The sequence below is a fragment of the Drosophila santomea genome, chromosome 3L (assembly GCF_016746245.2).
Source record: "Drosophila santomea strain STO CAGO 1482 chromosome 3L, Prin_Dsan_1.1, whole genome shotgun sequence".
Taxonomy (NCBI): Eukaryota; Metazoa; Arthropoda; class Insecta; order Diptera; family Drosophilidae; genus Drosophila; species Drosophila santomea.
The window spans coordinates 5,127,264-5,143,900 of record NC_053018.2 but is presented as its reverse complement, the minus strand read 5'-3'; the positions used below and the strand labels follow the sequence as shown (position 1 = coordinate 5,143,900).

The following is a 16,637-nucleotide window of genomic DNA, read 5'->3' as shown; positions in this document are numbered from 1 at the left end:
TCTTTGAATTGTTAGAAGCACACGCAGCTGGAGTCGCCCAAATTGAAGGGGGAACCGTTTTTCGCTTAGACAATTGTTTTGTCGCTGCGCATTGATGGCAATGCGGCGTTGCAAGAATCGCTTTTTGGCCATTATAAAAGCCCACTGCACGTTTCCAGCGTCAGTCATTCAGTTTTTGTAAGCCCCGAGTGGCATTTCCATTTCCAATCCGTTGTTGTAAGCCCAAAGGAAATCCGCCGAAATACTCACCAAGATGTTTCAAGCCAGAATCGTTTGCCTGCTGCTCGCCCTCTGCCTTTTGGCCATGTTCTTTGCGGGTTCTGATGCTCTGCCACGCCCACAGGAGGGTCGGGAGGAGGGCGGCGATCAGGAGGTGAATGTGGAGGCTGAGGAGAAGGATCTGGAGGGAGCTGCATCCTTTGGATACGGATACTACTCATCGCCCTACTTGGGTGGCTACTACGGCGGATATTGGCCACATTACAGCGGCAGTTACTACGGCATTGGTAAGATTAAAAGAAGAAACGAGGGAAAATACTTTCCTCAAAGAAACAGTGCTGTGTAAAATTAATATGTAATCGGAAAAATTAGTGATATATCTTAAAAGGACTGGATATAATCTGTGAACTTACTTGCAGGTTATCCCTACTATGGAGGTTACTACGGATTGCATCATCACCATGGACACTATGGACACTACTACTAGGAAGGTTTCCCAACCCATCCAGATATAAATACATTTTCAGCCTCAGTAGAACTCTATCAGCACCAGACATCTACCAGCACTAGAAAAAATAGTAGAGTTAGTAATAGAAGCGGACAAAGATAGCGTTAATAGCCAGCACTAGCCTCAATAGCCAGACGATGCGTTCTTGACCGCATAGCGACCAGATTAACTGCACTGCCCCTTGTGCGAGGATAATTGCTTCAATAAAGCATAAAATCACAAAAAAAAAAAAGAGTACAACCAACTAAATATTACATGAATAAATGTTATACTTTATATAAATTAATGCCTGCGTGTTTGATGGCTACTGTTGATTGTTTTAATTATACCCGTTACTCGTAGAGTAAAAGGGTATACTAGATTCGTTGAAAAGTATGTAACAGGCAGAAGGAAGCGTTTCCGACCATATAAAGTATATATATTCTTGATCAGGATCAGTAGCCGAGTCGATCTGGCCATGTCCGTCTGTCCGTCCGTCTGTCTGTCCGTCTGTCCGTCTGTCCGTCTGTCCGTCTGTCCGTATGAACGTCGAGATCTCAGGAACTACAAAAGCTAGAAAGTTGAGATTAAGTATACAGACTCCAGGGACATAGACGCAGCGCAAGTTTGTCGATTCAGGTTGCCACGCCCACTCTAACGCCCACAAACCGCCCAAAACTGCCACGCCCACATTTTTGAAAAATGTTTTAATATTTTTTCATTTTTGTATTGGTCTTGTAAATTTCTATCGATTTGCAAAAAAACTTTTTGCCACGCCCACTCTAACGCCCACAAACCGCCCAAAGCTGCCACGCCCACACTTTTGAAAAATGTTTTGATATTTTGTCATATTTGTATTAGTCTTGTAAATTTCTATCTATTTGCTAAAAAACTTTTGGCCACGCCCACTCTAACGCCCACAAACCGCCCAAAGCTGCCACGCCCACACTTTTGAAAAATGTTTTGATATTTTTTCATTTTTGTATTAGTCTTGTAAATTTCTATCTATTTGCCAAAAAACTTTTGGCCACGCCCACTCTAACGCCCACAAACCGCCAAAAACTGTCCTTCGCACTTACACTAGCTGAGTAACGGGTATCAGATAGTCGGGAAACTCGACTATAGCGTTCTCTCTTGTTTTACTCTTAGCTCGTTATTTTATGCCATCGTAAAAAACTCATGAAGCGCCCAGCAAATTTGCAATTCAAATGGAGCCAAACAAACATTGACTCCATATCGCTGGCCTAATCTAATTAATTGCGGTTTTATTTCAGAAGCAAATTAACTGTACAAATTGGCAAGAACTTGGGCGGACGTTGGCCGTAAATGTCTGGCAATAAACGGCAAAAAAGTACAACTAAACTTCGGTTATTTGACTCCTGTTGTGCCACACGGCGTATGCGTTATTTATGAGTGGAATCGTAGAATCGCTTAAGACGAGCGAGCATTGTGTAAGCCAAGTGTCTCAGGTTCTCCAAACAAGCGCGCTGAACGGTGCTGCCCAAGACTATTTGTCTTGATCGGATTTTGACAGGCAACAATCGGATATTGGAAGTCAGACATCAAGTCCGAAAGGTCACGGAAGCGACGGACAATGGACATATAAGATTAACGGCCGGCAGACGGCGACGATGGTGCGACAATAATCGTTTGATTTCCAAGAGGAACTTAAGCATAAATTTTGGTCGGTTAATCTAAGGTCAATCGGTAGCCGAGAAAAGGAACTCTCCAATTGACCGCTGCATTGACACTTTTCTTCGTGGCTTACAAACGTCAAAACCAAGAACGTCTCATCGATTTTCTTTGATTTGTATTCACGTTTTGATGGCCAGATATATCTGTAGACAATAATAGCGTTAAATTGGTTATTAAAAGATCGTTTAGCATTTCATTGTTGATCTGAAGCGTGACTTAGCTCAAAATATTGCTCAAATATGATTATTATTTATTCATCAGGCTGAAATGACTCACTTAAAAAATGTTGCCAAAATAGATAAAAGAAACTTGTTTTAATTAGAGCTGGGAGACTTTTGTCTGGTTAGCTTCTGCTCTTTGTGGCTAAATAAATTAAGTCAGCTGACGCTAGCACCGACATTCATTGCACTTTCTCACAGTTACCGGACTTTGCCAATGGGTTTCTCTAGATCATTTCGCTTACTGGATTCATAAATCACTTGGCAATAGGCCAAAAATATCAGGCTGATGATTTGGCTAATTGTTTGTTTGTTTTAGTTAATTTTACCCAAAGCTGTTTGCGTTTCGTTGACATTTTTCTTCTATTTATTACTTTCATTAATTGAAAAAGTAAGTATTGAAATTCATTGAAAAACGTTCGCTGCGTTATTGTATCTTGCGTGGTATTTAATTTGGGCATCGAACACTCGAGTTCAAGTGCAGAAATTGAAAGAAGTAGAGCACAGTGGTGCGAAATAAAAATAGCTTAAAATAAAAAATCCTAAAAAAGTTTTTAATATAATAAAAACAATTATTTTGTCATAAATTGATTTCGAACTGAAAAGAAAAAAACAATAAAATGTTATGACCAATTGAAACCAATTGATTGCTTTATAATACATTTTACTTTTGAGCCACTGTATATTGTCCATATTTTTTTGTGATTACAAAAAAAAGCGAATCAATAATTTGATTTGTATTCGAGTACCTGCTTGTTTTCCATGCGTGGGTCGCTTTATATCTCAATTAGATGCTAAGGCGATCATCATTAGCGGAATGCTGGCGACTGCATTCAAAGCGCAGTCCGCATTTGATGTGATAATAATTTCAGTACAGTAAATTATCAATCTATATGCTGATGGCATTAATTCCTCGTACCCGTCAGCGAGACGGCTTAAAGGTGTCGCAATCTGGCTTCAGCAGCAGCAGCAGTCGCTGTGAGAAGTTCCTGCTGCGACAGGTTCGTGTCTTAAGTCTTTCGTCTTTCGTGGAATTAACATGTCAAGCACGTATCATTTCAGGTCGAACAACAATCCCCATCCGCAATGTTGTGGCAGTCCCGGGCCAGTATTCGATTCTTCCTTGCCACCAAGGACGCTGCGGCTTAAACGCACTTGAACCCTTTTCAAATTATACACTGGAAAATATTACTCGTATTCATGAAAAATTTAATGAGCTGAAAAATAATTTTATTTTAATCTATGCATTTCACAATCAGTTGAAAGTTAACATTTATTTCAGATGTCTTTCCCCTACATCAGTTTTTGAATTTTTGCTGCACTGGCATCCTGGATTTGGCCCTCAAAATTGGCCATTGAACTTGCGGCAAAACTTGTTTTCCCCTCGTTTTCTTATCGTTTCTGCGGCAGCTGCTGGCGCGGTTTTTGTGGTTAAGAGTCGAGGCGAGTTGGTCGGATTGTAATGGTAAGCATTTTGCATACCAATGGTATTAAAGTCTTTCGACTTTGACCTTGCCCAATCTGATCTTTGCGTAGGTGAATAGAGCACAGCAGGGTGTATCTTAATGTGTGTGGCATGCTCGACTTGGCAAGAGGCAAGGGCGATCAGTTGTGGCAGAGCGACACACCGAAAAATCCGCTCCAAATGCAACAGACCAGAAACTAGACTGAATAAAGAGAACTTCTAGGCTTTGGAGACTGCTCGTTATTTAATTTCCAGTCAAGCTCTTTAATTAGCTGTTAACTTCCGCAACATTTGCGCCAAAGAACGCTTGTCTTGTCTTGCCAAAAAAAAAATAAAACACAAAATTCCAAGATACAAGCAACACCCAACCAAGTATTTATTCGTTGTGGGTGCGTTCAATGGCTGAAAGTGATTTATGAACGCCTGTTGAGCCATAGATATTTATGGCAATTGTTTCGCTTCGATTTGCTAAGCCATTTTAGGCTTTAATTAAAGTGCTTAGTACTGGGAACTAGTCTACTAGTCTCCGCGACGGAAACGACGCTCTGCCCAAAAAAACTAAGTCAAAAGCTTCCATTAGCCAAGTTAGCAGACAAGTGCTGACAGGAAGTTCTCATCTCTCGGTTCTAGCCATGAATTATGATCAAGTTTGAGCAAGAAGCGACGAAGCGTTTTAGAAAGTCGAAATCCTGTGCCACTAAGGTCATATTCTGGTCCGATCGAACGCACCAGAACCCGTTCTCCAGTCACTTCCTCCTTTGTAACAGGATCAGCTTGGGATTCCGCTTCATGTGCCGGCCATTAAGCGGGTATTCTGGTTCTCAGCCGTCGGATGCCGCAGCGACCTTGAGACGAGAGTGCAAAAAATCTGTTCAGATGTTCGCTGCTGCCCCGATCTCTCGGTGTGTAGGTTGCAATTAAGCTGAACTTGTTATGGTCGTCGGTTTCACTTCGGTTGCTCACCGACGTTGGCTTTATGACCGAAAAAATGTGCTTAATGAAAACGAACCGACGCCCCATCCATCTCACAGTGCCAGCACCTCCCCCATCTGCCTCCCCATTTTCAGCTAATCGCTCCGAAAGTTGTTATAAATTTGTCACTTAAATTCATTACATCGATTGGATCCATTGTCACTCGCGTAATTGGATATTGATGAATGGGCCTTTGTAGGTGGTTCACTTACCGAGTGGGGTATGTAAACTTCTACAGGAATCGTGATCTAAAGTTTCAAACTTTTCTTAAATTTTTAAAAATTAAAATACTTCTTTCACATTTTTATTTTGTTGGGCAGTTATGTTATAATTTATGCGTTAAAATGAAACTCAGTTAAACTGGTAAATATTCAAGTGACATTAAATAGTCATTCTGCAAGTTTTTTCATCTTTTTAAATTTTGCAAAATAAATTTTAAAGAGTATTTGAAGCAGTGTCTGTAGAAGTTTTGCTTTAATTAGTCACTGATGAGTGCAAATTGATTTGCGAATAATTTGTAGCAGTTCGATTTATACAAGTAGTAAACGTTATGTATTTTATAACACACATTGTTTGAATCTTTTAATAAATCTAGCTTAAATTTAATTAGCGCGTGTTTGTGTCATTTACCTTCTGGATTTTATTAATAGCCAAACCCATCACCTAAATTAAAAGGGTATGACAGAATGCGCCGTCTCGAGTTTTACTTTCATTTGTCATATTTGATTATTTATTTGTGAATATTTTGTATCAGTTCGATTTGAACATGAGGTAAAGCGCCCAGAGGTTTAATGAACTGTTGGCGGATTTGTTTTTGGTGAAAACCATTGGGTCTGAATCACCTGCTGATTATTATTGTTGGTTGTTGGTTTTATGAGCGTTTACCTTGCGGTTGACGCTGCTGACGAATCATTTGTATGCCATGGGCGAAATTGTCCCAGCGAAATGCATAAAAACTTCAGGTGGCTTATATTATTTATGAGCTGAATACAAGGAATTTTAATCAGGTTCTAGCCACATCCTAGTTGCAGTGTTAATCCTGGTTAATATTTATTTATTATGTGACTTCCAAATTGTAGAGAATCAGAAAGCTTGCAATCTATAGCTTAAAATTCTTGAGTGATTTGCTTCGCATTTGTGGGAATGCTAAGTAGTTTTTAGAAGCTTTTAGTTTTAGTGCTAAGCCGCTTAGGCGAATAGAATTTCCAGTTAGCCACGCAAATAGAACTCCGGCTGAAATGCGACTCATCTGTGGCAGCCGTCGATCATCTCTGATCTAGCTCTCTGGTTTTTAACTATCGGCTGGCAATAAACGATTTCAGTTCAAGTTGCTAATGGCATTTCGTTATGTTTCATAGTTTTGAAAGTTGAAATACTTGAGTCGAATCAAATGCTTGCTGTAAAAGACAACGCATCTTGTACGGGTATCTTCCGGTTTTTCGTTCGATTTATGATTGTTATTAATAATTGAATTTCTATTTGTTCGACGAGCCGTGAACATAGACCAGCATCTTTTTGTGGCTTTGTTTCGCTTGCAGGGTTTTTTTTCCTTCTTTTTTGTTGTTTAGATGATTAGAGCTTAATTTAATGGAATCAACAATGGAAACCGTTGCTTGATCGATTGTCTAATTTGTCAGGCAAAGGATTAGTACGAAAATCAACATTAATAAGCCATTAAATGCGGCATGAACAAGGCTTTGCCCCCTCAGCTCCCCCCTCCCAGATAGTAAAAGGGTGCAGTTCCGCTTGATTGATGAAAAAGAACCGAAGCTATCTGATCGCTTTTCACACTTTTGGCCAGCTCCACTTCTACTTCCACTCCGCTGGGGTTCTGTTTCCCGTCATTCAAGCCAACTGCCATCTAAGGTCATTCAATAGCCCAAATAAAAGCAAATCAAAACAACTTCAACTTTAGATTTTGGGTGTTCTTTTTGCACTGCGATCGATATAAAATCAATCAAGGTCATCGCATCTCAGCTCACTTCAAACGGTAGCCAAACTGCAAGGCAAAATGGTATCCAATATTTTGGCACGCTTGCGTCCGATTTTCGGAAGTCATGAAAAGGTTTTTTTTGGTGGAGAGCTATTAAATGAGATCAGTGTGGTTAAATATGTAAACTTGAAAATTTATGAGTAAGCAATTTTATAATCAATTATGATTTTATTTGAGATATTTTTGTAGTTTTTGTATAATATTATTTATAACAGATTTTCTAGGGTTCAGAAATACATTCAAAGTTCTCAAATTTTCCACTCCTTCTTGCTTTTTTTTATATTTCATGACTTTCATTTCCTTTTCCTACAAAGATTTTATTTATTTCCGTTTTTTTTCTTTTATTCAAATTAAATTTTCTCTCCGCCCAAGCACTGCTTATGCTCAAGGTCGTTCCATTGCTATTTTTGGCGCATAATGATGGCAATTTGTAGGCCAATTTTCGTGGCTACTTCTGCAGTTTGTAACGCAATGGCTTAGGCAAACACCTTTAATTCCGGAGGAGGAGCTATGAAATCGATTAGCACCCCAAAGACGGCTTATTGTGAGCACGCACGAAATACCCCACAGGTGGCGGCAGTCTTCTTGTCCGCAGACCCGTCCCACCTGGATTCAATCGGCGCGGCTGCACTGCGCATGCGTGGCGACTGCCGAGCGATTCGATCGGGCGTCTTCGGCAGCAGAGTCTTATAAATACGCCGGGCGTCGGCGCAGTTTTTGTTATTTGAACTTCAAATTTGCTCGAGATCGCTTCGTCTCGCGCACTCGGCCGCTAGCGAAACGCGCGCGTTTTATTGGCGTTTTAGTAGCGATTTTCTGTGCCGCCTTTAACCGCGGCAATTTTGCGTTCTTTACAAGTGGGTAGCTGTTTGCCATAAACAGAGTGACTTCTATATAGAACTTTTTGGATGTAAATAAGTGATGTTCGTAAATATATTTTAGGTGCTGACGCAAGTGGTGCTGTTAATCTGAACTGAACTGATCTGCTATTGAATCGCAAAACGCGTTGTTGCATCACGACTCGAGAATGAAGATGGTGAGTGTGCTGGTGTTGCAGTGCGAAACGAGTGCACCGAAATGTGCGAACAATCAGGCCATAATCGTAACATTGTGGCGGCTAGAATCGGCAATGGATCCCAGAAATATTCACACTTTTTTGAGGTGCAGTTTGCATGCTGCACTCCGCAGCAGAGTGCAGCAGATCTGCAGCTTGCAGCTTGCAGGCAGTTGGCCTGCTGGCATCCCATGAGTTGTCTGTCAAACAAAATTGCCCAACGCCAAAGAGTTTCTAAAAAGCGACAGCGACGAAAAACAAACAAACTTACAGAAACAAAAACAGAAACAGAAACAGATACGACTCCGCGCTCCGAGTGGAGGAGTCGCATGGTAAATTTGCATAAATGGCGCTACAATTGAAGAAAATCGGTACAAGTACAAATAAAATAACAGAAAACAGCTGGCAGCAGTCATCAGTCAGATGCGAAGACGGCGACATACACGTAGAGAAAGGATCATTATGGTTTCCAAAACCATAATTCAGAAGTTTGAAATATTCTTTTTTGATAAGTTCATTAGAGTTCAGAAAAATTGATTATATGACAAGACGTGTTATTTGTAATTACCATTTCCCACCATCTTTTAATATTTTGCAATAGTTTGTAGTTATTTATGTGGTTGGCCGTCTGTTATATTTATAGCCAAATTCCCGTTTGCCGTACTTCGCAACCATTTTGATTCATGAATTTCACAAGGCAGCTGGAAATTTCTTACTGTGCTGACCTGCGGCAATGGTAACTGCATTGGGTGATTCCACCGGCTCCCAAACCGAGTTCGCTGCCAATGACTGACTCACTCGAGGGCGACTCCGGAGTTGCGACCGGAAGTGCTCATAACCGACCGTTTCAATCCGCCCAGCGCTGAGTTGCTCTTCACGCATGCGCGTGTTCTTGGCCATTTCAAGAGCGGCTAAACGGGCCACGGAATTTGGCAATAAGCCCTGGCTGCTGAATAGGCTTGAATGAGTCAATGGGTGCCCAGAACCAGTGTTAGGCAACAGCAATTAACACCGAGCGCCAAACTGATTTTCACCAAGGTCGTCACACCACATATAAATAGATGTGCTGGCTTTGGTTTTATGATGTGACTTCACACGCCTCAATTGTGACAATTAACGCCCCCCGTTTCGCGGCAATTGTCACCCGAATTGTCTAAGATTTGGGTGTTTTTTCACTGTTTGTTTGGAGTCAGGGCCTAGGAAAATGACTCGACATGATCGAAACAGATTCAGATTCTGTGTGTAAAAAAAGTTCCAGCGGCGGGCGCACCTCGAGCAGTAGACCTCACCCACTTTACACACTCCTAAAAACTTCAACTATTCAAGCCAAACAGAATTATGCCACCCGAGATGACGCCGCACATTCGGACAGGTATTTTGTAATGGGTGCTTTAATTACGAGCTTGTAGATCGGTATGGTGAAATCCTCAATTAAGGTCAACAGGAAAACGGATATGTATATCTTAATTCGGCTGAGCCATGTTCATTTTGGATAAGCAGAAATCGTTGGTTGCCATCTTTGGGATTATTCTAAAGTGAATATTAACAAATAGAAACATCGAGAGCATTATTCATGCTATGCGACAACTGTGTGCGTCACTGCCATTAAAAAAATACATTTCAACCCATAACTTAATTGGGTTCTGTCTTTAATGGACATACACATATCAACGCGAGTTGTCAACTAATAACGCAACAGAAAGCCAAATTATACGGGGGTTAGAACTAGTTTCTTGAGGTGCCAGCTATTCATGCCACAAGTTGAAAGAAGATTGGCAAATCCGCTAGAATTTAAGGCCCGACAGCTGACAAGCCGCTTGAGTATCTCACAAGTGGCATTTTTCCATAACAATTTATCAAAGAGGTTAAGAAAAAATAAGAAACATAATCATAAATCCATAAGAACATTGCGTGGGATGACTTAAACTATATCCATTTGATTGAGATGATCGTTCGGTTTGACGCGACTTTTGTTCCATTTTTATATAACAAGTTTTTTTTGTTGAGTTTTTTGCTGCTATTGTCTTGATTCAATTAAGGTTTTTTGTTTTAATGGCCAGTGTTTAACGACTTTGACTTGAAGCGCACTCGTAGAAGCCGTTTAAGTTTATTTTTTAGTTTTATTTTGGGCAAATTTATGTGTTTTAATTTGAGAAATGGAATTCCGGGTTTCAAAGATGGTTTTTGCACAGCAGATAAAGGTTTTCACTGCCTCTCTCAAAGTTTCTTATCTATGGCTTAATTAGCGCACGCCAAATTGCTAGTTTCGTATTTACATAAATCAGAGTGAGTGGAGGGATTTCCATCTAATTTAATTTGAGCATCTTTTCGGGTTTATCGAACCGGTCGGCGTGACTCTGCCATCAAGTGCCAGTGTTTTTGTCTGACTCTCCACGAGGTTATTCACACAGGCCTGGTATTTAGAACATTTCTAGGCGGTCCAGATCGGTTCGATAAACTAATGGCCAATGTGGCAGATGCTACGACCTTGACTCTGAGTGATGCCCGCGGCAGCTACCAGTTTTTATTTATCTATTTTTTTGTTATTTGTTAAATGCAACCACATGCGGGCTTGGTGTAGGCCCGGTTTATACCGCCCCTGCCAATAATCAATCAACGCATGGGCAATTAGCGCGCAAAAATGCGTTTAGTTTGGCTTTCGACTTGTTAATCATTAATGTGCGTGGAGAGCCTTAGTTGAACGTGACCTAATTGGATTGTGAGCGCAGTGTTGAATTCTTAGCCAAAGATCGATGGTGTCAAAAGCTGACAATGGCCATTTGCCAAATTCGCGAGCCTTAATTATATGCGGAAATTTTCGATGCTCTGACAGCACGGAAAATAACCATAAACGGTCGAGGCCCACGTAGATATTGTCAGTCACACCGGCTAAATATAAATGTCATAGACTTGGCTTAAGATCATTACTGTTTTCAACACTAAATTATATTTATATTTTTTTATTTATTTTTGCAGCATATTCGCGTGCTTAGCCTGGCTTTGATCGCTCTAAGCCAGAGCTACTTTACTGCGGCCCAGGTAAGTCGATGATATCTCAGTAATGTAAGCTTACTTAACTAATTGAATCCTTTGCAGGGCTATGACTATCCTAAGCCGAAGGTGTCCTTCACCGATGGGTATTCGTATCCGCAGCCGGAAATTCCATTCCCACCACCCCTCCCGAAGGTTGTGGAGCCCAGTGGCTACTCCTACCCAAAGCCAGCCGTTCCCTTCCCGCCAGCACAGCCCAAGTACACGCCGCCAGTGCAGCAGATCATTCCGCAGGAACCCAAGCTGGTCAGTGGGTACTCCTATCCCAAGCCAGCGGTTCCCTTCCCGCCACCAACGCAGCCCCCACAGATAAGGGTGACTTCACCACCGGTTAAGGGATACGACTATCCCACACCATCGGTTCCCTTCCCCCAGCCAAAGCAAGGATACGATTACCCCAAGCCAGCAGTTCCTTTCCCACCACCAACTGCTCCACCACAAAAGTACTTGCCACCTGTAACCACAACTCAAGCGCCACCTCCGCAAGTGAAACAGGGATACGACTATCCCAAGCCCGCCATTCCATTCCCACCACCTACGGCTCCGCCACAGAAGTATCTGCCACCGGTGACCACTACTCCGGCTCCACCTCCACCACCACCGCCGACTAAGAAGTACCTGCCCCCACCTCAGGTCAAGCAGGGATACGATTATCCTAAGCCAGCCATTCCATTCCCACCACCCACGAACCCACCACAGAAATACCTGCCTCCCGTTGTGCCCACCAGCCCTCCTGTGCCAAAATACATTCCCCCACCTACACCTGCCTACATTCCACCACCACCAAAGAAGCAAGGATATGACTATCCCAAACCAGCCATTCCATTCCCACCACCCACTGCTCCTCCACAGAAGTACTTGCCTCCTGTAACTACAACGCAAGCACCACCACCACCACCACCACCCAAGTACCTGCCACCCCCTCAGGTGAAACAGGGCTACGACTATCCCAAGCCCGCTATTCCATTCCCACCACCCACTGCTCCACCCCAGAAATATTTGCCACCTGTTACCACCACTAAAGCACCTCCTCCACCACCTACTGTTAAATACCTTCCTCCCCCACAAGTGAAGCAAGGTTACGATTACCCAAAACCCGCCGTTCCTTTCCCACCTCCCACTAACCCACCACAGAAATATCTGCCACCTGTTGTGCCCACGACTCCACCACAGCCCAAGTACTTGCCACCTCCAAAGCCAACTAATCCACCACAGCCCAAGTATCTGCCTCCCCCACAGCCCAAGTCGGGCTATGATTACCCAAAACCAGTCATTCCATTCCCACCACCAACAAATCCACCACAGAAATACTTGCCACCCGTTGTGCCCACGACTCCACCACAGCCCAAGTACTTGCCACCTCCAAAGCCAACGAACCCACCGCAGCCCAAGTATCTGCCACCCCCACAACCTAAGTCGGGCTATGATTACCCAAAACCTGCCGTTCCATTCCCACCACCCACTAATCCAACGCCGAAGTACCTGCCGCCACCAGTTATTCCAACTTCACCACCAGTGCCAAAATATCTGCCCCCTACGAACCCACCAACGCCCAAGTACTTGCCCCCGGTGCAGGTGAAGCAGGGTTACGACTATCCCAAGCCCGCCATTCCATTCCCACCACCCACTGCCCCACCACAGAAGTACTTGCCACCTGTGACCACAACTCAAGCACCACCACCACCTCCACCCACATCCAAGTACCTGCCTCCACCTCAGGTGAAGCATGGCTACGACTATCCCAAGCCCGCAATTCCCTTCCCACCACCCACGAATCCCCCGCAAAAGTACCTTCCCCCCGCTGTGCCAACCAGCCCGCCCACTCCCAAGTACCTGCCACCCCCGCAGGTGAAGCAGGGCTACGACTACCCCAAGCCAGTCATTCCATTTCCCCCACCCGCCCCCAAGTCCGCGGGCTATTCATACCCGAAGCCGGCGATCGCTTTCGACTTTTGAATAACTCATTCCGCGATCGGCCACTCATCATTGATTAAATGACACAATTGCCTCTGTGTGCGCATAGTGATCCTTAGGAACGTACGAAATTGAATAATTGTAGTCTACTGTAATATTTTATTTAATAACTATCATTAATGATGTACCGGGGATCTTGCCCGCGGAATCTCCAATCGAACTTAGTCATTAAAATATGTTTTTTAAACTTATGTTTTAACGATTACGCAATGCTGCCGAATTAAAAACGACAATGTGAATGTTATGTTTTTGCTGTTTTCCTTCAATGGGTCAGAGGGTAAGACACTAAATAGATATTAGCAAGATAAAGTTAGAGCAAGAGAAGCTTATTCAAAATGATTATGGTTTTAATCAGGTATACTCACATACTTTTAGACTTCTCAGTTCACAGTGCTCGCCTGCCGGAAAGTATAATACAATTGGCCCACAAAAAATTATAATAATTTTACTCAAAGACCTTACAAATAACAATAGTAATAACCAAAGCCCCACTTTGGATTTTACGTCGTTATATTTCCAACCAATCTGTGTTTACAAACAAATTTTTGGACGAAAATCGTTTTTCTGTCTTTTTGCGATTTCAAATATCAGTATTTTGATCAAAACATTCGAAATATTGGTCCAAATATGGAATGGCATACCTCGTTGAGTTCGTAATTAAATTTCCAATCGAACTGTGTTTACAAAAAAAAATTTAATTTTTTAAAATTTTTTTCCAATTTTTGATGATGATTTTTGCCGAAAATCGTTTTTCTGTGCTTTTGCGGTTCCAAATATCAGTATTTTGATCAGAACATGCGAAATATTGTTCCAAAAATGGCACACCTCGTTGAGTTCGTAATTAAATTTAAAATATAAAGAATAATAATATGTTACAAAATGGGACCATAATAAAATGAAATGATTTGAATGAAGACTGCTACAAGAGACTTTCTTAGGACTGTTCCTTAGCCTTACTAAAAGCTCAAAGACAAAAAGAAAAATAATTCCATCACTTCAGCCCGTAAGTATACAACATACACATAAAGGCCAAAAAGTTTGCTCTTATTAACTTATTGTTGACTTTGAACTTGAAGCTTCGGACGACAATGCACTTGCTGAACAAAAAATTAATTTCGGATCATTAAACGAGTTTCCGCATCTCGAACTGAACTAGTTTTTTTCAGCTGCTCGATCGTCTCCGCTTGACGACAGGTATTAATGCCTAATATCGAATGGCTTTAATGGCCTAAGCATCTTACTCTATTATGCAATATTATTGTTAGGCAAATAAGAGAGCTCCCGTGAATTGGGGTTTCCTGTTAGTCGATTAGGTAATAAGGCAGTGGGAGTATTTTTCAATATTTTTATTATTTATGACTTTCTTAATTTCGTTTCCCAGGTGAAACCAGTGAGTCAAATAGCAGGATTTGGCTCGGTTCGCTGGGGGTTCGTTGGAGCCTCTAGTAACGGTGACGGCGGAGGACGCGGCGACGCTGGGTCTTGTAGCGGTATCCATCGTTGGCGGAGAAGGAGTGGGCGGGCTCAGAGGCGGCGGTCTCGTAGCTCTCAGCGGGGGCGGAGTAGGAAGCAGCTGGGGCGGAGTAGGAAGCAGCTGGGGCGGAGTAGGAGGCAGCTGGGGCGGAAGCGGCGCCGGTGTAGAACTCGGGAGCAGAGTAGCTCTGAGCGGGAGCAGCGTAGGAGGCAGCTGGGGCAGAAGCAGCAGCGCTGTAGGTGGCAGCAGGTGCGGAGTAGCTCTGGGCAGGAGCGGCGTAGGACACAGCTGGGGCGGAGGCAGCAGCGGTGTAGGTGGCAGCGGGAGCAGAGTAGCTCTGAGCGGGGGCGGAGTACACTGGTTCGGGGGCAGAGGCTGCTGGGGGCAGGTAATCGTTGGAGGGCAGGTGGCTCACATCACGACGGTGACGGCGGAGCACCACACGCTTGTGGGTCTTGTAGCGGTATCCATCGTTGGAGGAGAAGGAGTGGGCAGGAGCAGAAGCAGCGGTTTCGTAGCTCTCAACGGGCTCGGCAGCAGGTGCGGCATAGGACACAGCTGGGGCAGAGGCAGCTGGGGCGGGCTGGTAGACGGGAGCGGGGGCGGAAGCTGCTGGGGGCAGGTACTCACTGGATGGGGCAGAAGCGGCTCCCTGGAAGGGGGGCAGGTAGTCGTTGGAAGGCACACCACGACGATGACGGCGGAGGACGACGCGCCTCTGGGTCTTGTAGCGGTATCCATCGTTGGCCGAGAAGGTGTGGGCGGGCTCAGAGGCAGCGGTCTCGTAGGACTCAGCGGGAGCGGCGTAGGACACAGCTGGGGCGGATGCAGCAGCGGTGTAGGTGGCAGCAGGAGCAGAGTAGCTCTGGGCAGGAGCGGCGTAGGACACAGCTGGGGCAGAAGCAGCGGCGGTGTAGGTGGCAGCGGGAGCAGAGTAGCTCTGGGCAGGAGCGGCATAGGACACAGCTGGGGCAGAAGCAGCGGCGGTGTAGGTGGCAGCGGGAGCAGAGTAGCTCTGGGCAGGAGCGGCGTAGGACACAGCTGGGGCAGAAGCAGCGGCGGTGTAGGTGGCAGCAGGAGCAGAGTAGCTCTGGGCAGGAGCGGCGTAGGACACAGCTGGAGCAGCATAAGACACCGCTGGAGCAGAAGCAGCAGCGGAGTAGCTGGACTCAACGGGAGCGGAGTAGGAGGCAACTGGAGCCGAGGCCTCTACGCTGTAGCTGGGGGCAGGAGCGGCGTAGGAAGCCACGGGAGCCGAGGCCACACCATGGCTGGGGGGCAGGTACTGGCTGGATGGCAGGTGGCTGACATCGGCGGCCACGGCGGCGATGAAGGCGCAGAACAAGAAGAATTTCTGCAATGGAAGAAGTGGCACATATTAGCTGATTATCCTGATGGGTGCACCGTTCCTGGTTAGTACCATTTTGCTAGGTGCTCGGCTGTCCAGTTGAACGGAGAGTGCAAGTGGAAGTGATGCCTTAGACCATGTTCTGCGGCTTATTTATATGATTCTAATCACCGGCCTGCGGCGGGAAATTTGCATTTGACTATTTAATTTATGAATTTGTATTTGGTGACACCGCCAAAACATATCCATTATAGTTTTGCAAGCAGGTTTGTGGCGGGTTTCGCGATCTGCTCAACTCCAGCGAAATCATGAGCCACGATTTGCGGGTCCCCCTTTCTCCCCCGGCCTAACCACCAAAATAGCCAAACGGCCACTTAATACTTTTAATATATTTCATTAATACTTAGTGGCCAAGATCAGGTTCCATTGTTCCCTCATCCGCACTCGCCAATTTCTCCCAGGCCAAACGCGTGCCGATTTCGATACTAATCCACCCCAACTCAATTTGCTTAATTGTCGATAATTATATTGTGGCTTAATCAACTGGTACAACCAATCGGGTTCTCTCACTTCGGGTAATAAAAGCAGATGTTCGATAGCGGAGCGGAGAAAAGGCCAAAAACAGTTGGTAAAAAAGCGAAATGACTGCCGAAAAAGCAATCAAGTTGCGGAAATAAATCACGATCT

The 16,637-nt window shown here is 44.2% G+C and overlaps 3 protein-coding genes across 3 annotated transcripts; 2 read left to right on the top strand and 1 right to left on the bottom strand.

Moving 5' to 3' along the window:
* The first annotated feature begins 253 nt into the window (after positions 1-253).
* LOC120450202 (pupal cuticle protein Edg-91) lies at positions 254-706 on the top strand. The gene is made up of 2 exons (XM_039633070.1): positions 254-506; positions 639-706. Exons 1-2 carry the CDS (start codon positions 254-256, stop codon positions 704-706), a joined length of 321 nt encoding a protein of 106 aa, XP_039489004.1.
* Positions 707-7,767: 7,061 nt separating this feature from the next.
* On the top strand, positions 7,768-13,359 carry LOC120449746 (extensin-3). Its single transcript, XM_039632379.1, has 4 exons — positions 7,768-7,906; positions 7,992-8,085; positions 11,080-11,142; positions 11,200-13,359. Exons 2-4 carry the CDS (start codon positions 8,077-8,079, stop codon positions 13,108-13,110), a joined length of 1,983 nt encoding a protein of 660 aa, XP_039488313.1. The 5' UTR covers positions 7,768-7,906; positions 7,992-8,076; the 3' UTR covers positions 13,111-13,359.
* A 1,211-nt stretch (positions 13,360-14,570) lies between these two features.
* LOC120447648 (extensin) lies at positions 14,571-16,145 on the bottom strand. The gene is made up of 2 exons (XM_039629158.1): positions 16,122-16,145; positions 14,571-15,956 (listed from the first exon to the last, which is right to left on the bottom strand). The coding sequence occupies exons 1-2, from the start codon at positions 16,143-16,145 to the stop codon at positions 14,571-14,573; spliced, it is 1,410 nt and encodes a 469-aa protein (XP_039485092.1).
* Between the last annotated feature and the right edge of the window lie 492 nt (positions 16,146-16,637).

What these genes read in the sequence shown, in the direction of transcription:
- LOC120450202 (XM_039633070.1), top strand. Translation starts at nt 254, where the DNA reads ATGTTTCAAGCCAGAATCGTTTGCCTGCTGCTCGCCCTCTGCCTTTTG. An exon ending in CGGCAGTTACTACGGCATTG is followed by an intron (nt 507 to 638) that starts GTAAGATTAAAA and finishes ACTTACTTGCAG; the next exon opens with GTTATCCCTACTATGGAGGT.
- LOC120449746 (XM_039632379.1), top strand. An exon ending in GCTACTTTACTGCGGCCCAG is followed by an intron (nt 11,143 to 11,199) that starts GTAAGTCGATGA and finishes AATCCTTTGCAG; the next exon opens with GGCTATGACTATCCTAAGCC.
- LOC120447648 (XM_039629158.1), bottom strand. Translation starts at nt 16,145, where the DNA reads ATGCAAATTTCCCGCCGCAGGCCG. An exon ending in AAATTTCCCGCCGCAGGCCG is followed by an intron (nt 15,957 to 16,121) that starts GTGATTAGAATC and finishes CTTCCATTGCAG; the next exon opens with AAATTCTTCTTGTTCTGCGC.